The sequence below is a fragment of the Pristiophorus japonicus genome, chromosome 15, assembly GCF_044704955.1.
Source record: "Pristiophorus japonicus isolate sPriJap1 chromosome 15, sPriJap1.hap1, whole genome shotgun sequence".
NCBI classification, from domain to species: Eukaryota; Metazoa; Chordata; class Chondrichthyes; family Pristiophoridae; genus Pristiophorus; species Pristiophorus japonicus.
This window is the reverse complement of record NC_091991.1, coordinates 69428866-69451747: the sequence shown is the minus strand read 5'-3', so window position 1 is coordinate 69451747 and position 22882 is coordinate 69428866. Positions and strand designations below refer to the sequence as shown.

General features: G+C 42.8%; 1 protein-coding gene across 1 annotated transcript in view; it reads right to left on the bottom strand.

Moving 5' to 3' along the window:
• Nucleotides 1-22882, bottom strand: part of ptprz1a (protein tyrosine phosphatase receptor type Z1a) — a 298658-nt gene that overhangs the window by 41920 nt on the left and 233856 nt on the right. The window contains exons 14-17 of the mRNA XM_070901676.1: nt 10711-10802; nt 5673-5758; nt 3140-3160; nt 1130-1226 (exon numbers count right to left, since the gene is read on the bottom strand). Of these exons, the coding sequence (XP_070757777.1) occupies nt 1130-1226; nt 3140-3160; nt 5673-5758; nt 10711-10802 (296 nt within the window). The remainder of the gene's footprint in view (nt 1-1129; nt 1227-3139; nt 3161-5672; nt 5759-10710; nt 10803-22882) is intronic.

Genomic DNA, 22882 nt, shown 5'->3' with positions numbered 1-22882 from the left:
ACATCAGTCATTGAAGGTTGACATGCAGGTACAGCAGGCAGTTAAGAAAGTAAATGGCATGTTGGCCTTCATAGCGAGGGGATTTGAGTACAGGGGCAGGGAGGTGTTGCTACAGTTGTACAGGGCCTTGGTGAGGCCACACCTGGAGTATTGTGTACAGTTTTGGTCTCCGAACTTGAGGAAGGACATTCTTGCTATTGAGGGAGTGCAGCGAAGATTCACCAGACTGATTCCCGAGATGGTGGGACTGACATATCAAGAAAGACTGGATCAACTGGGCTTGTATTCACTGGAGTTCAGAAGAATGAGAGGGGACCTCATAGAAACGTTTAAAATTCTGACAGGTTTAGACAGGTTAGATGCAGGAAGAATGTTCCCAATGTTGGGGAAGTCCAGAACCAGGGGTCACAGTCTAAGGATAAGGGGTAAGCCATTTAGGACCGAGATGAGGAGAAACTTCTTCACCCAGAGAATGGTGAACCTGTGGAATTCTCTACCACAGAAAGTAGTTGAGGCCAATTCACTAAATATATTCAAAAGGGAGTTAGATGAAGTCCTTACTACTAGGGGGATCAAGGGGTATGGCGAGAAAGCAGGAATGGGGTACTGAAGTTGCATGTTCAGCCATGAACTCATTGAATGGCGGTGCAGGTTAGAAGGGCTGAATGGCCTACACCTGCACCTATTTTCTATGTTTCTATGTAAAATAGAAAAGGAGAACAGAGCGAAAATCCAAAAAACAATCAAACTTTTCATCTCTGCATTCTTCTGCATGATTAAACAAAACAATTTCAGGAATTCCCTATTGTTCTCTTCATTGTGTTGCAAAGAGTCATAAAGTAGATGGTTAGAGTTTTGTATTGTACAATATGGTTAAGAATAAGCCATTCTTTCCCTAAATCAAATAATCCAGGCCTACAAGAGAGTAGGACTAAAAGAAAGATTCCTATAGCACCTTTTACGACCACTGGATGTCCCAAAGCGCTACTGAAAAGTGCAGTCACTGTTGTAATGTAGGAAAAGGTCACTGAGGAAGTTCTCATGAAATTGATCATACATGTTGAGACAAGATGATCCCAAATAATTAGTGATAACCCTGGGATATAGTAAAGTAATCAAAATGGCTTACAAGCAACGATATTTATATAGCGGTTCTTGTTTTTGTTGTCTGGGTGGTTGGAGCTGTCTGATGTGATGCCTAAATCAACAGTGCACCCTTGGACTTCCTGTAAAACAAACAAAAATACACATCATTAAAGAGTAGAATAAAATTTCACACACGTACAGTCAAGCCCACTAAAGTCTCAATAAAATCGAATCCCACGGCATTTTCCCTGCTTTTCTCCCCTCCCCCATTCCCGAGAGAAGTGACTCCTGCTGGGGTATCCATGGTACCGGAAGCTATCCAATTTTACTGAAGTGGCTAAAACTCATGTATGAATTTCTACAGTGAGCATTAGGAAATCGATTGTGGGGACATCACGGGTGAATTTGCTCTAACCCTCATCTAACTATGGTTGCCAACTCTTCAGGATTGTCCAGGAATCTCCAGGAATTAAAGATCAGTCTCCTGGGCACGGCTGTGAGTGACCCAGGGGAAAAGTTATCGGAGCATTAAAAACATGGTGTCCTTTTTTTCCTCATTTTCTTTGAACAATTTTGCTTATTAGATATAAAAATACTAAGAGGTGGGAATAAAGGCTGCTTGACCGGGGTGGAGGGGGAGGAGGAGGAAGGCAGTTGGAGATGGGAGGTCATGTGATGAAATCTCCAGGAATACGTCCAACCAGAGTGGCCGACCCTCCACCCACCGCCTACATAGGCACACATGGCAGGGTTACTGCATAGAACTAGAGGCAGGACACTGGATGATTTTCTGCTCCATTACCTAGAGACACTGAGACCAACTGTAGTGCCCCCTACTGCTGCCCTGGCAACTAGCTTAGCACAGACCAGGACTGAATTAGGGTCCTTCTGGTCAGTAGGGCTCAGCTAAGAACTGTCTCGCGATCCATTCCCATTTAAAATCAAAACTAACTCTAACTTACTGACAGATACATTTTTTGATAAAGGCTAGCTTATAACTTCATTGTTATACAAGTACAAAACCGTAACGGTAATCTACTGCAACATAATAATACAGGAAGTGTGAGTACCACTTTAAGAATGATGGTAAAAGTAGTATGAAACCACAATCCCACTCCTTTAAAGTTCAGCAGAGTTCCAAAGTGAAAATGATTCCAAACTGTCTCACTCTTCTTTTTCCACGGATGCAGTGACTGGGTGCCCGGTGAGATGCTTATCAATATGAAAAAGAACAGGTCCACCCAGTCTGTCCCATCCAAACATGGTGCAATCTATATGCTCCAGCAAACACAAGCGTGAGTAAGAACATGTTTACAGTGCTGAAGTCCAGCAATGAGATTAGAAGTGGCAACAGGGCAGGGGGAAATGGGGAATGTGATGCAAGGTATATTATACAAAGTATCTTCTGAAGAGGTGAGCTTTATAAGAACTGCATCCTAAGTGTAATCAAACAACTTTGGATCTAAATTATATTCTATGGTATTATAAGCTCAGAATCTCTGGCCTAGCATACTGCAATAGCATGTCAATCAAGGTACAACCTAGCACCTCTTTAAAAGTTCTGGTAAAGTCAACTACTTTGAATCTGGCCTGAAAATAATATGAAATTACAACCCCTCTCCTGTAAATGTCTCTTCTGCTAGTTTCCAATACGAAGGCTGTGGTCTCTTGGTTGTCTGGTGCACAGGTAGAAATTTTAAAGCATTTATAATTCAATCAGCACAATATTTAGTGATTTCCATTAGGCGTCTTTAGTGCCCGGAAAAAAAAATCTCTAGGATAATATTTACGAACAGCATCACGCGAGTCTGTGCGTCAATAGTTGCTCTGTTTCCATGGCGCAATAAATGCAGAGATCTATCAAGAGCAAATCCTGCAGCGGAGCTTATTCTGCTCTGGCAATCAAGATTTGATCGTCAGAGGAAGCCACACTACATGAATCATAAGTAAATTAAATGGAGAGCAAGCATATTCACGCAGCAAAAATGGGCAAATATTTGTTCTACAAAGCTACGTCTAATGGACTAACAAAAGCCAAAACAAAACGTCTTACCTCGTAAAATGCTTTCAGTTTCTTATGAAGGGGAGGGAATGTAAAAAGCACAGCAATCAAACTCCACAGCAGGCAGTGAACAGCACAGATGTATTACATTGAGGGCATTAGACATTTTAAATTCATGCAATAATCACATTTCAAATGCCAAGTGAGCTTAATTCATAACCATTGACCACAGTTTAAAAAAACATTTTTAGAATTCTGTACATTCCTTTATTTTAAGACCAAATAATAAAACCACTGAAGTTTCAGGTGGGGCCTATTGTTCCAGTGTTGGCATGTGACTATTAATGGAACAAAAGCACCATTAATACTCGGGGCAATTAACTTCTAATTAACCAACATGAAAGGAACATGAAACAGATATCGGTTATTTATTGGAGAGTTTATGGGGAAGTGCAAAACTATTCATTTTTTTTTAAAGGATCATGAAAATAACCAGTGAAGTCGGAAATAGTTAGAGAGACATGGAGTAACACATCTGGAAGTGTAAACGAATCTAAAGGATATTATGTAAACAAGTTTGATACATGGGATATTTAAATATATGCACATTTAAATGGTGAATAGGATAAGTATGAGTGAATTATAAAGTCATCCACAGGTTTAATAGGAAGTAGGGAGCATATTTTCCAATAACACAAAGTCCTATAAAGGCACTTCTGCATTGAAGAAAAGTAGCAACAGCTTTTACATAGGCTCACACAGTACTGCCATGTACCTTGAAAGCTGCTGTTGTACTGAAGCTCAAATTGTTAGCTCCAAAATCACTTCACAGTCAGTAGCACCTCGTTTATACTGCCTGCTTTTGTATCCGAATCTTCTACCAAGAGATAGCTCTGTAAACGCACACTTACATAATTGTTAAATGTTTCAGAGTGTGGCCGGAAGCACTTAATAAACTGTAGCAGAACTTATCTAAATAAGTGTTCGGGAGCTCCCATGGATTGTCTGACTGCTTTTGAAACTAGACGCAACCCTGAACTGGAGCTGCACTCCACGGTGTGTTAAGCCAAATCAGTCAAGCCAAGATCGGATTTGGGAGTTATTCTGTGACCTAATGTGTCACGATGACACAAACGTGGCAGCAATACCATTCCCTAAGGTAGGACAAAGCAAACAGTTAACTCGAATACACTAACACATCTGTAGTACAATCTTTTAATTAATTATTAGTTATATTTAGTAAGCTAATTGCACAATGATACTATCTTCTTTACTCCCAAGTACTGTTATCCCACTCTTGTTTCTGGGGAAATCATTTTAACACATCATAGAAAGAGAGAGAAGTATGCTGATTGACAGTTCTATATCATATTCTTGGGAGTTTCTATGACCAAGACAGAGACATAGGTAGATAGGTAGGAGGAAGAGAGACAGACTGACCAAAAGACTGCTTTTCTGGTTTCATTCTTGTTTTTTCTGGTTTGTTTTGTTTCCTATATTGTTATTACCTCTCTATAAAACTACTGTGAACTTTCACCTGCTGCTAATAAAAGTTCATCAAAGGTTGAAAATTAGGCTCAAATTTAACATGCAAAAAATACGCATTGCTTTGGGTTTTGACTTGTAATATGTGATAAATCATAATTTTGAACTTGCAAACTGAAATAAATGTTCTAGCAATGGTACAGTTCATGCAAAATAGCCCATTAATAGCCCAAACACCAATCACAAACACACAGTAATCTGTTCACAGTACAAATCATCTGAATATCTGAGTGCTGATTTTTGCACCAAGGCAGGAGATTTGAAGAAAAGGTGTGAAATGAGTCAGAACGCTGCCCTTCACCTGGGGAATCTAGGTTTGATTCCAGTTATGCTTTTCTCCGAGCTTTATATATTGAAGGTACAGTCTGAACTGATTTCCCAGTGGGCATGCACCAATAGAATCAAAGTAACAGAACTGGCTGCAACTGAATAACCTCAGTTAATTATCAGCAATGCTTCATTTAAAATGGTTAGATCTCAATATTTTAAACCAAAATCAGTAGGAACTCCTAATTTTAAAAGACATTTTATCCCCTTCAGTTTTCTTCCCCCCTCTCTTAAAGGTGTTGATTACTTGCTGGGGAATGGTTATTATCAAACCTATGCTGATTCTCATCTATTTAACCTCAGTGGATTTCAGACATGTTTTTCATAGAACCATGGAAGTTTTTGGCTCTTTGCTAGAGCAATCCAAAACTAATCACACTTCCTGGTCTCCACCATAGTCCTGTATCTTCCAAGGTTTCCAACATTTGTCTAATCTTCCATTAAAAGGTGCCTCAGCTAATCTCTGCAGCAAAGACTTCCATGCTGTAACAATTCTCTCTGTAAAGAAATGTAACTGCTAATTCTTTAGAATTTTACGATGCAAATTCAGGTTATTAGCCCTTGGATTTTTTTTTAACTAAATGATCTACTAACTCTTGGAGTTACAAAACTATACTCTCAGGACAGGAGATTTACTTAACTGTAATTTTCCTTTCATTCACTGTTTTAAAAGAATGACCATATACAGAATTAAAATGCAATTAGAGCATACCTCAAATTCTTCAGAAAATCCATCATTTGCATGAAGTTCTGCAACTCGCTTTGGAAATTGCTTGATTGGAATTGCTCCCATTTCATCTGAAGAAGGTAAGAATTGGTCTTTTATAACCTAATTAAAAATGCTGATTGACAGATTGCAGCAACAAAAACCATCAGCCTGATCATATATTGAAACATTTTCCCTTATTGACTGATTAACAAAGAGTTAAAGACTTGTATATAGAATTAAGAACTTGCATTAAAACATTGCCTTTCACGTCCTTAACCAATTCAATCTTTTGAAGCGTAGTCACTGTTGTAACATAAGCAAACATTAAAACTGGCACAAAGCTCATGGTCTACAGAGCAGTAGTGATACCTGCCCTCATATAGGCTTCTGAGACATGGACTATATACAGCAGGTACATCAAATCGCTGGAGAAGTACCACCATCGCTGCCTCCGGATGATCCTGCAAATCCATTGGCAGGATAGGCGCACCAACATCAGTGTTCTCGCCCAGGCCAACATCCTCAGCATCAAAGCATTCACAACGCTCTATCAGCTCTGATGGATGGGCCACATTGTCCAGATGCCCGATATGAGACTCCCAAAACAAGCGCTCTACTCGGAGCTCTGACATGGCAAATGAGCCCCAAATAAGCAGTGGAAACGCTTTAAGGACACCCGCAAGGCCTCCTTGAAGAGGTTCAACATCCCCACCGACACCTTGGAATCCCTGGTGCAAGATTGCTCAAAGTGGAAGAGAATAATCCGGGAAGGTGCTGAACATCTCGAGTCTCTTCGCCAGGACCAAGCGCAAACAGCAGAAGGAGTGCATGACAACCCAAGCACTTCAACAAACTGGCACTTCAACCAACGTCCTTTCAAACACCATCTGCCCAATCTGCAACAGAGACTGTAGTTCCCACATCGGACTTTTCAGTCATCTGAGAACTCAGTTTTAGTGTGGAAGCAAGTCATCCTCAATGCCGAGGGACTGTCTAAGACAGGCAAACATTGCAGCCAATTTGCACTCAATAAGATCCCACAAACAGCAATGAGATAACTGACCAATGCCAAAAATGATCAATGTGTTTTAGTGAGAGATAAATGTTGGCCAGGGCATCGAGAGACCTCCCCAGCTCTTCACAAAATGAGGCACCCCAATTTAACATTTCATTCGAAAGATGGCATCTCTGACAGTGCAGCACCACCTCAGTATGCCATAGAAATGTCAGCCTAGATTATGCACTCAAAGTCTCTGGAGCGGGGCTGGAACCTATCACCACCTGACTCAGAGGCAAGAGTGCTACCACTTGAGCCAAGGCTGGCACTTCTAATTCTAATATTCCTGATAATTATATATAACAATCATACGCTTACTCCCAAGCCAAAGTGTGGAAGGTGACAGTAAATAGGATTACAATGTTGGATCAGTTATCACAACCATTTAGGACTGGGGATATTCAGTTCACTGAAAAGTTTAAAAAATCAAACATGCTCACAACTGAGGACAACCACATGAGGCACTTTTACACTGCTGGGATGGTTTCGGGAGAGTGCTGCTATATTGGCTGAAGCAGTTTACATTTTCAGCCAGCACCATTTTCAATTAGGTGCTGGGGAGAATCAGAGCTAGCCAATCTGGCGGAAGCTCATAAGACCTGTAAAGAAGCGAAGTTCGTCAGTTTGTGCTTCTAATTGCAGTCGTTGGCAAATACAACCATCACTTGGCCATCAACAGCCGTTTACCTGAGGCAATCAAATCTGGAGTTTTCCTCAGGACGAGGTTTTTAAAATCTTTGTTCTTGGTATGTGGGCAATACTGGCAGGGGTGTATTTATCACCCAGCCCCGAGGGCATTAAGAGTTAACCACATAGTGTGGGATTGGAGTCACATGTCGGCTAGACCAGGTAGAGGTACCTTCCCTGAAGGACATTAACAAACCACTTGGAATTTTACAAATAAAAAAAATTAATGCTGAAAACCTCAGTGGGTCAGGCAGCATCTGTGGAGAGAAACAGAGTTAATGTTTCAGCTCAATGACCCTTCGTCAGAACTGGCGAAAGTTCAAAATTAACAGATTCTTAAGGAGCACTGAAAGGGGGAGGGCAGGAAAGAACAAAAGGGAAGGTCTGCGATAGAGTGGAAGACAGGAGAGATTTGGTATTTTATTAAAATTGGCAGCTTTCATGGTCATTTTCTGATGCCAACTCACAAATGACCAGAATAATGAATTCAATGCACAACTTGCCATGGTGGGATATGGAGCTTGTGGGCTGCTAGCCCAACAGCATTACCACCAATGCTACCTGACCTGCTAGTATTTCCAGCATTTTCTGTCTTTATGTATTGCTAGGCCTGAATTTGTGCCTGTACAAGTTTAGAAAAGGGTGACTACTCGATGTATACAATACAGCAAAACAGCAGCAACGTGGAGTGATAGAAAACAGATACAAGTCTGCTGTTTGGTCAAATAAATTAGTGTACCACCAAAATTGTTTCCTGGGTCCCTGTTCCTCAAGAATTTTAGTTGCATGTTTCCCAAGAGGCAAAATGCTGCATTTTATCATTTTATTACACTGTCAAAATCAACTATTCTGACTAAAATACATTTTAAGGGACCAGCATCCTGTTAAAATCTTCCACTCTTATTATAAACAATATTTGTACAGAAAAGCTATTAATACACCGTTAACACTGGTAAAAGCCTGCAGGAGGAAAACTAAACAGTAGCACATCATGGTAATTTGATTAGCACTTTATCTAATGGTGTTTGAAATGTGTCACCATGGGGAGAATGCAGTGTGTTTGTAATTATTCATGGGAGGTTAGTAAAGTTCCTTTTTAATAATGTTAACATGGACAAAAAAATATATGTTTAAATGAGTAATCATGATTTTTTTCTAAGTAGTTACTGCTCTTGGTTTTAAAAGGTCATCTGTAGCCTGTCGCACTGCAAATGAGTGTGAAAATGGAAACTTTCCCATGGCACTAATTCGAAGAAGAGTAGGAGTGTTCTCCCCAGTGTCCTGGGACAATATTTATCATTCTCCCAACAACTCTAAAAAAACGATTATCTGGTCATTATCACATTGCGCAATTTGGGAGCTCGCTGTGCGCAATTTGGCTGCCGTGTTTCCTACATTACAGCAGTGACTACACTTCAAAAGTACTTCATTCAGCATTTTGGAACATCTTGAGGTCATGAAAGAGGCTATCTATATACATGCAAGCGTTTCTTTTTTGAAAACTGGAAGAACAGAAAAAACTGAAAATACACAACAGCTCTGTCACAATCTGCAAGAGACCCTGATGGAACGGTAGTAGTCATCAAGATCCATGGCGTGGCCCTGGACACCGTGGACCACTTCCCATATCTTGGGAGACTCCTATCAACAAGAGCAGGCATCGACACCGATCCAACACCGCCTCCAGGGCGCCAGTGCAGCCTACGGTCGCCTGAGGAAAAGAGTGTTTGAAGACCAGGCCCTCCAAACTGCCACCAAGCTCATTGTCTGCAGGGCTGTAGTAATACCTGCCCTCCTGTATGGCTCAGAGACATGGACCATGTACAGTAGATACCTCAAGTTGCTGGAGAAATATCACCAACGATGTCTCCGCAAGATCCTGCAAATCCCCTGGGAGGATAGACGCACCAACATCAGCATCCTCATTCAGGCTAACATCCCCAGCATTGAAGCACTGACCGCACTCAATCAGCTCCGCTGGGCAGGCCACATAGTCCGCATGCCAGACACAAGACTCCCAAAGCAAGTACTCTACTCAAAGCTCCTTCATGGCAAACGAGCCAAAGGTGGGCAGCGGAACCGCTACAAGGACACCCTCAAAGCCTCCCTGGTAAAGTGCAACATCCCCACTCACACCTGGGAGTCCCTGGCCCAAGACTACCCTAAGTGGAAGAAGTGCATCCGAGAGGGCGCTGAGCACCTCGAGTCTCAATGCCGAGAGCATGCAGAAATCAAGCGCAGACAGCCGAAAGAGCGTATGGCGAATCAATCCCACCCACCCCTTCCCTCAACGACTATCTGTCCCACCTGTAACAGAGGCTGTGGCTCTCATATTGTACTGTTCAGCCACCAAAGAACTCACTTCAGGAGTGGAAGCAAGTCTTCCTCGATTCCGAGGGACTGCCTATTATGATGATGATGATGATGATGATTCTTCCAGAATTCTCTGTTGATTCATGCTTCCAGCATTTGCAGTCTTTTTCCTGAGCTGTACATGGGGGAAAAACTGTTTTGCTGTTGATTGGAACTAAGTTTAGCACTAAATGTTAGCTGTCACTTAGTGAGTAGCACACTCGCCTCGGAGTCAGAAGGTTGTGGGTTCAAGTCCCACTCCAGGAACTTGAGCACATAAATCTAGGCTGACACTCCAGTGCAGTGCTGATGGAGTGCTACACTGTCAGAGATGCCATCTTCCGGATGAAACGTTAAACGTCTGCTCGCTCAGGTGGATGTAAAAGATCCCATGTCACTATTTCAAAGAAAAGCAGGGGAGTTATCCCTGTTGTCCTGGCCAATATTTATCCCTCAATCAACATAACAAAAGCAGATTATCACATTGCTGTTTGTGGGAGTTGGCTGCTGCGTTTCCCACATTACAACGGTAACTACACTTGGAAAAAAAGTACTTAATTGGCTGTAAAGCACTTTGAGATGACCGGTGGTTGTGAAAGGTACTATATAAATCCAAGTTTTTCTTTCTGGCTTTGAAACAGTGTAACAAACAAATGCATGGTTGCAGCAGCCACAAGGTTCTGAAGTAGAAATTCTCTCCAGTGACTTCTTTGATCAAGTTGGAAAAGGGACTGTGAGAAAACTGATACATCTGTGCAGAATGTACATTCACTGTCCAGTGAGGTGGGGAGAAATGCAACAAACCACACAGGATGAATGGCAATATAAAATAATTAAAGAACTGTACACAATAGCTAAGTAAAACAGAAAAAAAACAGTTATATGTTTTAATTGCTAGTTCATGGGTGTAGACCTGATACAGCAGAGCCGCTTGCAAGAAATTACCTGAAATAGGAAGGGCCAGTGATGGAGAAGTGGAAACCACTCTGGGCGAAGCATTATCTTCCAAGTAAAAATGGGCAGTCTGAAAACATTTCCTGCAGAAAAGAGTGAAAACAGTTTTAAGAGGCACTCGAACACTAGTGCAGCTTTCTTAGAATCCCGCCACTTAGAAGAAAGCAAGCCTCAAGTATAACATTCAGAAAAGACAGCACTTAACATCTTAAAACAGTTTCAAATGCTGGGAAAAAGTTACAATGCTTCGCCTTTAATCTGCATGCTTTCTGAAAGCTAAGTGACCAAGTAACACAGAGAACCTATTTTAAAGGGAAAGGGAAAGTTAATAGAATGGCCACAAGCTGAAGAGTCCATACTGTAAAATTGAAAAAGATGCTTTTGTCGTTAATGAACTCTCCTTCATTGTTCGGGATTGTCTAACTTTCCATCTCTGAGATGATGTGGCTGGAATTAAATTTACTCATATCTGATGGAGAAAAGGGAGTAGAGATTAGACGTCATCATGAAGGCACTGGGGCAATGTAAGGGAGAGAGGATTGTTCCCATAATGCCACAGGGTGATACCCTAGCTCTCTCCACAATGTCATTCATCCTGTATGCACTTGCGAGAACTGCTCCTGACAGACTAAATGACCTCTCTTGCAATAGGCATGCCTGCCTGCTAAGAAAATGGGCATGCTAGCGTTTAAAGAATCAGTGAAACTCATAGTGAATAATCTTGTGTCTAAAATAGCTGTGCTCACACGCTGCCATCATGCTAAGTTTACGAAACTGGGCAAAAAACATAATGATTACATATGACTCGGAGCAGCCCGCTGCCTCGAGCAGATGGCTCCTTTCTCACAAGCGTTTTGAGGAATGAATGAAAATGAAAGGAACCTTAAGTATGACCCAACGAATGCTGCGCGCAGCTCGTTCTCACAGGATAAATGTGAGAATGAAAATGACAGCAGCTGGTGTATCTCCATCGAGGGAGTTTAGCGAGAGCGGAAACAATATTTACTGTCAAGAGCACAGGTGCAGCTCGCATGATCTCTGATGAATACAAAAGGACGTAATTTTATCAAATTCAACTATTCACCTGAGGATAAGCAGAATATACACTTGGATCATAAAGCAATTCACTACCATAAATAAAGATCGATGTAGCCCTGAGATCATTTTTTTTATATATGTCGGTTGGAAATTCTATTCCTTCAACTAAATTTTCACATACATTTTTATTTACATTCCAGATAATCCTCTACGCTCTATAAACCCTAACTTGTTCAAAACTCTGCGGTCTGTATTTTATCATGCATCTAGTCATGTTCACCCATTACCCTTATCATCACAGACCTATATTGGCTCACAATCATCAATGCCTCAAATTTAAAATCCTCAGCCTCGTCTTTACAACCCTCATGACCTTGACCCTCCCTCTCTACAATATCCTCCATCCTTACAAACCCAATCTCTCCATTCCTCTGACCAGCATCGTGCAGCCCCTCCTCCCTTTATCCCACTTTGGCAGCCATGCCTTCAGCTGCTTAGTTTCCACTCCCTGGAATTTCCTTCCGAGCCCCTCCACCTCTTCAGCTCGCTCTTCTCCTTTAAGATCCTCTTTGAATCCGTCCTCACCCCTCCTAATCTCTCCTTTGGCTCGGCATTCTCTTTTCATGCTTCTGTGAAGTGCCTTAGGATGTTTTTTGTCATTAAAGGTGTGATATGAAATGCAGATTGTTATTAAAGACTCCGATGACCCAGGAGAAGTAACTGTGTTTGGTTGTCTATGGTTTTGTATCTGGTACGTTGTGATTGGGCGGGAAAGTGGAGTTGAGGTGGAAGATCAGCCAGGATCTTGTTGAATGGAGGAGCAGGCTCAAGGGGCCCTGTGGCCTTCTCCTGTTCCTATTTCTTATGTTCTTATGTTCTTATGTTTGGTTTTGACTGTGCTTCACAATGTGGTAGTCTTGCACTGACTGTGTTTGGTATAGTTGGTAGTCTTTTTGGACAGGTGACCAAGCTTATGATCTTATCTGTCCTAATGTCTCCATCATGGGGTCATTGCCAATTTTTGTCTGATTACACACCTGTGAAGTGTCTTAGGACATTTTACTACGTCAAAGACACTATATAAATACAGGTTGTTTTTGTTGTTGTGGTCTGACTCTGTGTTTAATACAGTGTGGTAGTCTTACCCTGACTATGATTGGTTCAATATGGTAGTCTGACTCTAACGGTGTTCGGTAATATGGTGATCTGTTCTATGTTTGATACAGTGCAGTGGTCTGAATCTACTTAAAATCACACTGGCACAGTTACCGCAACCAACTTGACAAACGTGTCAGCTACAATAAAACTGAAGTCCTCGAACCAATGTATTGTTTACGAATCATATTCATGTAAATCCTAAACAACAATCCTGTCAGTGGTTTTAAGCGAATTGTGACAAAAATGAGACATCTTTGTCTTTGCTGGATGATCTATTCATTTCTTCATCACCGGTCACAATACACACACACAGAGTTATTGTCAGTTATTGCTGGCTGTTTTCCGCAAGCTGGATAGAAAATATATTGCAGTCTGGCCAATACCCGTACTCAGGACAAGGCCGAGACTTGCACAGTTCTGAAGGTCCTTGGTAGGCATGGTCCGATTATTCATGATCCGTGATAGGGACCCATCAAGCAGGGAATTCAAAATACTTGACAAAGATCAATAAATCAAGCTATCCTATTCAGTTCCAAACATTGTGGGTGATTGACATACTGGGGTACTGGTTCTGATTGACAGGTGCGTCTGGGTGAAAGATTTAGGTTGGGCCTGTACGGGGGGGGGGGGGGGGGGGGGCAGAGCTAGGGTCACATTAACACACATGAACTTCAGCCAAATATGGTTAACATAGCTCCCATAATCTTTACTATTCTGCCTGAAATACCAAACAACAGCTGGTGCTGAAAATCTGAAGAAAGGTGCTGCCTGGCCTGCTGAGTGTGTCCAGCAGTTTCTGTTCTTACTTCAGATTTTCAGCATCTGCGGTATCCTGCTTTCTGCACACTGTCCACAATCCAGGTGTGGACCGGGGTCACGCAGGGCTGCGTCATCGCGCCAATGCTCGTCTCGATCTTCCTCGCTGCAATGCTCCATCTCACTCTCAACAAGCTCTCCATTGAAGTGGAATTAAACTATAAAACCAATGGGAACCTGTTCAATCTCCGTCGCCTCCAGGCTAGATCCAAAGTTGTCCCATCCTCTGTCATCGAACTACAATACGCGGACGATGCTTGTGTCTGCACCACATTCAGAGGCTGAACTCCAAGCCACCATCAACATCTTCACCGCGGCGTACAAAAGCATGGACCTTACACTAAACATCCATAAGATAAAGATTCTCCACTAACCTGACCCCCAGTCATCAAGATCCACAGCATGGCCCTGGACAACGTGGACCACTTTCCATACCTCGGGAGCCTACTATCAGCAAGGGCAGACATTGACGATGAGGTCCAACAGCACTCTCCAGTGCGCCAGTGCAGTCTTTGGTCGCCTGAGGAAGAGAGTGTTTGAAGACCAGGACCTCAACTCTGGCACCGCTTATGGTCCACAGAGCAATAGTGATACCCGCCCTCCTATCTGGCTTAGAAACGTGGACCATATAGAGCAGACACCTCAAAGCGCTGGAGAAGTACCACCAACGCTGCTTCCACAAGATCCTGCAAATCCACTGGGAGGATAGACACACCAACGTCAGTGTTCTCGATCAGGCCAACATCCCCAGCATCGAAGCACTGATCACATTCAACCAGCTCCGTTGGGTGGGCCACACTGTCCACATGCCTGACACAAGACTCCCAAAGCAAGCGCTCTACTCGGAACTCCTACACAGCAAGCGAGCCCCAGGTGAGCAGAGGAAATGTTTTAAGGACACCCTCAAAGACTGCTTGATAAAGTGCAACATCCCCATCGACACCTGGGAATCCCTGGCCCAAGACCGCCCTAAGTGGAGGAAGAGCACCCGGGAGGGCATTGAGCACCTCGAGTCTTGTCACCGAGTGCATGCAAAAACCAAACGCAGACAGTGGAAGGAGCGTGTGGAAAACCAGACTACCTACCTACCCCTTTCCTTCACTGTCTGCCCCACCTGTGACAGAGACTGTAATTCCCGTATTGGACTGTACAGTCACCTGAGAACTCACTTTTAGAGTGGAAGCAAGTCTTCCTCGATTTCGAGGGACTGCCTCTGATGATGATGATGATGATGATGATGTGACACTGAATCCTGTATAGCGTAAACTAGCGCACACTGAGAAACAATTATAAAAATACAAACCAGTTAGTATTTTGAAGTAATAAAGCAAGTGAGGAGGGTTATAATTGAAGACAGTGGGAATAAATAGAGAGCATTTGCCAGTGCCGGTGAAAACTTTGTTAAAAATTGACTACTTGAATAAATGCATTAAAATGGGTCATACAGGCATGGACAGGTTAGTTCTGGGTGTGAATGCCTCGACAGTTCATATCTGAATAGGTCCATATTTTCATGGAGGGGCTGTATATGAATTTAATCAAGTATGCATTTTCCTTAAATTTGGTTTAACAATTGTCATGGGAAAACTACACACACACAAAACCGCTGTATTACTGACACATACCAGCTGGGATAAAATTATCAAAACATATTCTCCTGTAAGACCCATCACAAAATATCCATCTGTTCCATTTAATTGTCCATCCGCAGCAAGGCTGTGTGCTAAGTGTTGATAAGTAAGCTTCCTGCTAATTATCACACTATTAAAAATAATTAAGTGCTGCTGACAGGTTTACAGCCACTGCTGTATGGCCTAGCAGTTATATCTTTGGTATTCTGCAAACTGCCAGATCATTTCATTGGCACCTTCCCTCTGTGGTTGAAGGAACAAATCCCTGCTGGCCAAATCTCTTGCTGTTATCATGAGATTTTTAATCAGGTACTTAACAAGCTAAAAAGGCGAAATTAAGGGATAGTGCCAAACCTCTGAAAATTATTGAAATATAGTAAACAAATAAAGAATCTGGCCTTTTTTTCTTGATCGTTCAAGACTTGGGTTTGGAACAGGGTATGTGGTCCAGGGTATGTGGTCCAGGGAGTACAGTGAGGCAAAGTGCTCAGTACAACACCTTGGAGCAGCCTCCCTCTTACCATAGGGGAGGTATAATTTGAAACTAACCAAGGAGATACAGGTCCATCGTCATCGCAACAGTATTGGCGTGGAAATTCCCATGTCCCGGGCCCATATGAAGTTTCTACGGACCCGGGAAGGCATCCGAAAAGCCGGTTTTCAGCGCGCAATGCGCATGCGCTGAAAACCAGCTTTTCCCATCTGTCAAGCTGGAGTTATACCTGTATACTAACCTTTTGTGTTTCATGCACCAGGACCCCCAGGTCCTGCAGTACTGCAGCACTTGGCAATTTTTCTTCATTTAAATAATAACTTGCTCTTCTATTTTTTTCTGCCCAAGTGCATGACCTCACACTTTTCAACATTATACTCCATCTGCCAAATTTTTGCCCACTCACTTAGCCTGTCTATGTACTTTTGCAAGTTTTTTTGTGTCCTCCTCACACATTGCTTTTCCTCCCATCTATGTATTGTCAGAAAACTTGGCTACGTTACACTCGATCCCTAGATTCACTAGGATGATACCAGGGGTGAGAGGATAGAATAATGATGGCAGAACTAGGAAACTATTAATTCTCCTGTCAGTTTAATTCTCCACTGCACTCCCAATCTGACATCTCTACCCTCAGCCTCCTACACTGTTTCAACGCAACGCAAGCTCGACGAACAGCACCTCATCTTTCGTTTAGGCACTTTTCAGCCTTCTGGACTCAACATCGAGTTCAACAATTTCAGAGCGTAACCTCTGCCCATCTTTTGTTCCCTTTCCTCCCCCTTTTTTTTTTTACAAAGCCCCCCCCTCCTTTTATTTTTGTTTCTTTGTTTCCCATGGCAGCTGGTAATTATTCCACCATTCACACACTATCTAGACTCATCTTTTGTTTCCTAACTTATGCCATTACCATCTCAAGTTGGCCCATCATCCCTTTTGTCTCTCAAATCTCTCCTGCCTTCCACCCTATCACGGATCTTCCCTTTTGATCTTTCCTCCCCATCCGCTTTCATTTCCCCTGCATTTCCTTAAGAATCTGTTACATTTTGAACTTTTGCCAGTTCTGATGAAGTTTCATCGACCTGAAACGTTAACTCTGTTTCTCTCCATAAATTTCCAGCACTTTCTGTTTTTATTTCAGATTCCAGCATCTGCCGTATTTTGTATTAGGAAACTATGGTCGAGTTCACTGGAGCAGAAAGGGTAAAAGGGGATCTGAATAAAATGTTTCAAATTATGAAAGGGTTTGAGAGTGTCAACAGTGAAGGTTATTTCCACTAGTGAGTGAATTAATGATAATCATAAAGGGGACAGTTAGAACTTAATTTTCCAGGCAAAGGGTTACTAGGATGGGCAATACTTTACCACGTGCCCATTGAAGTTGGGAATTAGATAAACACTTGAGGAAGGAATATTAAATAGTACAGAGAAAGAGCAGGGGATTGGGATTAGACTAGACAGTGACGACGTGGGGCAAGCACCAGAATTAATATAACATGCTGAATAGATTCTATTTTGTTGCTGAAATTTCTATAATTCTATGAAGAACCTTTGCTGCATAATACACAATGAATTCAGAACCTGATCTAACAGTTCTTCTTGAATAGCAAAAACAAAAGAGCAATCATTTGCTGTGACTGTATAATTGATCCCATCTATAGAACAAAAGTTCCATGTTGTCATCTTCTGCAATTGAGCACTTTATCATAATTATAGGCAGGTGAACAGTACTAAATCACTGCTGGAACTAACAATACTCTGTATTGATATTCAGTTTACAGTAAGGGGAGAAATTGGATCTTGTGCACTGGTTTTCCAGGCATGAAATAGGTGAATTGGGGTCCAAAATTGGGTCCGATCTCTTGCGCCCGATTGACTCTAGAACCGCGCCTCCTGCAAAAATGAATCAGGCAACATTTAGTTACCCAGGGTGCCTGCCTGAAACAGGCTGGTTTCTTTATCCAAGTCGGGGTCCTACACTGGTTGTTGTGCCCCGGTGAGAAATTGGGCAGCAACTAGACGGAGCCTGCACCTTGAAAGCTTTGACTAGTTCTTGTGGGTTTAAAGAGGTTTAAATAGCAGTCTTTAAAGGGCTGCTGAAAATAGGCCCAAAACTTTGTACATTTTTGTATTTTGGGGAGTTGGAAGAAGCAGGAGTTCACCAAAAGAGGAACTGCGGGTTGTTACTATCCTGGGCTCGCCCTCTCTCAACATTGTTTCGCCTCCCTCGCAGGACCCGAGGGCCATTGCCAGCATCGCAAACAGCCAAATTGCTGCCATCGGTACCAGTGAGCTGCTTCCAGATGATCAATTGGCACCTGCAGCTCACTGGTTAAATGCAGACGAGGCCAGGTGTTGAATTCGGCATGGGTCTCATGCTGGCATGGATTTGCCACCTGTCTTAGGCGCTAGTCCAATTTCTACCCCGTTGTCATGTTTCAAGATCTCTGACAATACCACCATGCTGGTGGTGGTGGTGGGGGGAGGGGGGGCAGGGTGGAGGAGACGGGACCTTGGTGTAATATATGTTAAAAATGATACTATTGATGAGACAACTATGCTCCTATTCATTTAAACTCAGCAGGGCTCACTGCCAAGTTAGGCTGGTGGATTCTAGTAGGTTGGGGGTTACCCAGTTTGACTAAAAGCTAATACTGGAGGTCATGCTAAAAGAGAAGGTGATAAAACAATCAGGGCGGCTGCGAGGGTAGTCAATTTTTGTTAATAGGAAAGCTGTGAAGGCCTTCACTGAGGTGAAGAAGTTAGGAATATTAGAGGATAGCTTGAAGGCATCTTGCTTAATTCAAGTAAGATGGTCCACTGGTGTGAGGAAGTATAGCGCATTCTTTATTTTGTATCACTACACAAAGACAAGTTGTACTGATTGAACTAAGGGAATCTGATCATGACTGATGTTCTGTATGCTCACTCGCTGTAAAACAAAACACCTTAACGAATCATATCAAGCCTCACCTCGCCAAGTGTTTGCTTACTCCACCTGTAGGAATGACTAATTTGAGCAAGTGAACACATCATTTATTCTCTCGCAAGACACTTGCACTTAAGTTTGCTTTTTAATCAGATCACATGAGAGAAAACAGAACTCCAACAATGCTCTGGGATCATTTCAAATAATAATCCTCATTATGCAAAGTCAAGAAAATTCCATGTACAGATTCAAATATAATCCCCACAAATACCTGTTTTTTACAAATATAATCGAGTTGATTAAAATGTGCAGTTTTCACCTTACTGATACAGGACAACCAAGGAAAGATTAAATCTGAATGCCAAGGGGGACTGGCTATATTATTGGATCTGTACATCAATCACAATCTTATCAGTACCAATTGCATAACTTCCCTAAACCATAAAAGCAAAATGTCATCTAAGAACAAGCATGAAAGATATATGATTACAGAAAGTACATGGAAACATCCACGTACCATGTCAACAAGATCTTCAATTATGCACAGCATCATAACTATTTCCAACCAACGAATATTCAATGTACCCCTGACAGACAGACTTTGTGCACTCAGAAAATAGGTGCTTACTGTGACAATTAAACTGAATAGTCTTGTTTAAAAAGCTATGGAAATCTGCCATGAATATGGCAGTTCATTTTTTTTTAAAGTTAAATCAGTTGCAGCTTAATGTCTGTAAATTCCCATCTCCCCAAAGGTTTTGAGAGAGTTCTAGGACAAAGGCAAGCTTGTTTCAGTTGGTTGCATGCTGGAATCCGCGTATGTACAAACACAACTGCCAGGTTATCTCATCAACTTTTTTCTTTTCCCTCGACAGTTTTGTCCTTTCCCCTCCTCTCTGGAAGGCTTCAAGTTCTGCCCTCACTCAATGTCCAGACATGCATGCATTCAGCAGGAGCCACTGGTTAGCAATCAGGGACCATGGTCGATTTACCCTACATAACCCAGGGAAACTGAGGTCAATTGTAATGTCACAACTGATAGCGACTAAGTCAGCAAAGTCTTGGCATCAATTCTGGGTCCTCCCCAGTCTGTGTGGCTTTAATCAGCAACAGGGAAGCTGTATCCACAAGTTTAATGAACTGTAAAACACCCAACTGAGATTACAATTTTGACTGTAACAACAGCAAACTGAAGAGATCTAAGCTGATTTTAAATACAGTAGGTGAAGAAACAATCACTTTGCATAAGAGTATCTGGCTATGTACAAAACTTTGCTAAACACTGACACTTTCCTAATGAAGTTTGTTAAAAAACATAGGGCCCCAAGTTTGGTCAAACCTAAGTTCTGCCCATGTACTGTCGAAAAGACCGCTAAGATCCTGATGGTATTTTGGGTGGAAGTTTGGTGGAAAAATGTGGAAAAAAACCGCCTGGTGGAAAAAATTGGCCTTCCACGCCGATTCTGGGCGGCTGCAAGCAGTAGGTCATATTCTGGGTGGCAAGTGCGAACCTCGGCAAAGTAACGCTGAGGATAGAGTCGAGCCCAGGGAAGGGTGGAACGGGAACATAAAAATTTTTCAACACATGAAAAAACATACTACAAATTGTTCAGAGGACCCCATCCACCAAAATGACAGCAAAAGAAATGAAGAAAACAAGTGCACTAACCTTTTCTTGCAGGTCTTCATACTTACCGTTCAGGTAAGAACTGTCTCCAGGCGGTCTTTTCCCCTACTGCTGGAGCAGAGGACCAAACTGGGGAGTCAGTGGGCGGGAGGACATTTGTTGGCATTGCACGCCGGCCTACGCTAGCAGATGCTCCTCAGTGGTCTTCTCTCCCCGCCAGCGTGAGGACCTCACCAAATTCGCTCGGAGGAGAGACCGCCCAGAAAATAGGGAGACCACCGAGTTAGCCGGCGGTACGTCAACCAAACTTGGAGCCCATAAGGACATAAGAAATAGGAGCGGATTAGGCCATTTGGCCCCTCAAGCCTGCTCCACCATTGAATAAGATTATGGCTGATCTGATCATGGACTCAGCTCCACTTACCTGCCCGCTCCCCATAACCCTTTATTCCCTTATCGCTCAAAAATCTGTCTATCTCCACCTTAAATATATTCAATGACCAAGCCTCCACAGCTCTCTGAGGCAGAGAATTCCACAGATTTACAACCCTCGGAGAAGAAATTCCTCCTCATCTCAGTTTTAAATGGGTGGCCCCTTATTCTGAGACGAGCTCTAGTTTCCCCTATGAGTGGAAATATCCTCTCTGTAGCCACCCTATAGGTAAAAAACGGGATGAGGTCCTACAAGCTGAATTTAGGGAGCTAGGAGTTAAATTAAAAAGTAGGACCTCAAAGCTAGTAATCTCAGGATTGCTACCAGTGCAGAATAGGAATTGCAGGATAATTCAGATGAATACATGGCTTGAGGAATGGTGCAAGGGGGAGGGATTCAAATTCCTGGGGCATTGGAACCAGTTCTGGGGGAGGTGGGACCAGTATAAACTGGACGGTCTGCACCTGGGCAGGACCAGAACCAATGTCCTAGGCGGAGTGTTTGCTGGTGCTGTTGGGGAGGGTTTAAACTAATATGGTAGGGGGATGGGAACCTATGCAGGGAGGCAGAGGGAAGTAAAAAGGGGGCAGAAGCAAAAGGTAGGAAGGAGAAGAGTGGTGGGCAGAGAAGTCAAGGGCAAAAATCAAAAAGGGCCACATTACAACTTAATTCTAAAAGGACAAAGAATGTTAAAAAAAACAAGCTTGAAGGCTCTGAGTCTAAATGCGAGGAGCATTCGTAATAAGGGGACGCAGTGATAGGATTGGTCCAAGTCAGCATGGATTTATGAAGGGGAAATCATGCTTGACAAATCTTCTGGAATTTTTTGAAGATGTAACGAGTAGAGTGGACAGGGGAGAACCAGTGGATGTGGTGTATTTGGACTTTGAAAAGGCTTTTGACAAGGTCCCCTACAAGAGATTGGTGTGCAAAATCAAAGCACATGGTATTGGGGGTAATGTACTGACAGGAAGCAGAGAGTCGGGATTAACGGGTCCTTTTCAGAATGGCAGGCAGTGATGAGTGGAGTGCCGCAGGGCTCAGTGCTGGGACTCCAGCTCTTTACAATATATATTAATGATTTAGATGATGGAATTGAGTGTAATATCTCCAAGTTTGCAGATGACACTAAACTGGGTGGCGGTGTGAGCTGTGAGGAGGGGGCTAAGAGGCTGCAGGGTGATTTGGACAGGTTAGGCGAGTGGGCAAATGCATGGCAGATGCAGTATAATATGGATAAATGTGAGGTTATCCACTTTGGGGGCAAAAACATAAGGCAGAATATTATCTCAATGGCGGCAGATTAGGAAAAGAGGAGGTGCAGCGAGACCTGGGTGTCATGGTTCATCAGTCATTGAAGGTTGGCATGCAGGTACAGCAGGCGGTGAAGGCGGCAAATGGTATGTTGGCCTTCATAGCAAGGGGATTTGAGTATAGGAGCAGGAAAGTCTTACTGCAGCTGTACAGGGCCTTGGTGAGGCCCCACCTGGAATATTGTGTTCAGTTTTGGTCTCCTAATCTGAGGAAGGACGTTCTTGCTATTGAGGGAGTGCAGCGAAGGTTCACCAGACTGATTCCCGGGATGACAGGACTGACATATGAGGAGAGACTGGATCGACTGGGCCTGTATTCACTGGAGTTTAGAAGGATGAGAGGGGATTTCATAGAAACATATAAAATTCTGACAGGACTGGACAGGTTAGATGCAGTAAGAATGTTCCCGATGTTGGTGAAGTCCAGAACCAGGGGACACAGTCTAAGGATAAAGGATAAGCCATTTAGGACTGAGATGAGGAGGAACTTCTTCACTCAGAGAGTTGTTAACCCGTGGAATTCCCTACCGCAGAGAGTTGTTGATGCCAGTTCATTGGATATATTCAAGAGGGAGTTAGATATGGCCCTTGCGGCTAAAGGGATCAAGGGGTATGGAGAGAAAGCAGGAACGGGGTACTGAAGGAATGATCAGCCATGATCTTATTGAATGGTGGTGCAGGCTCGAAGGGCCGGATGGCCTACTCCTGCACCTATTTTCTATGTT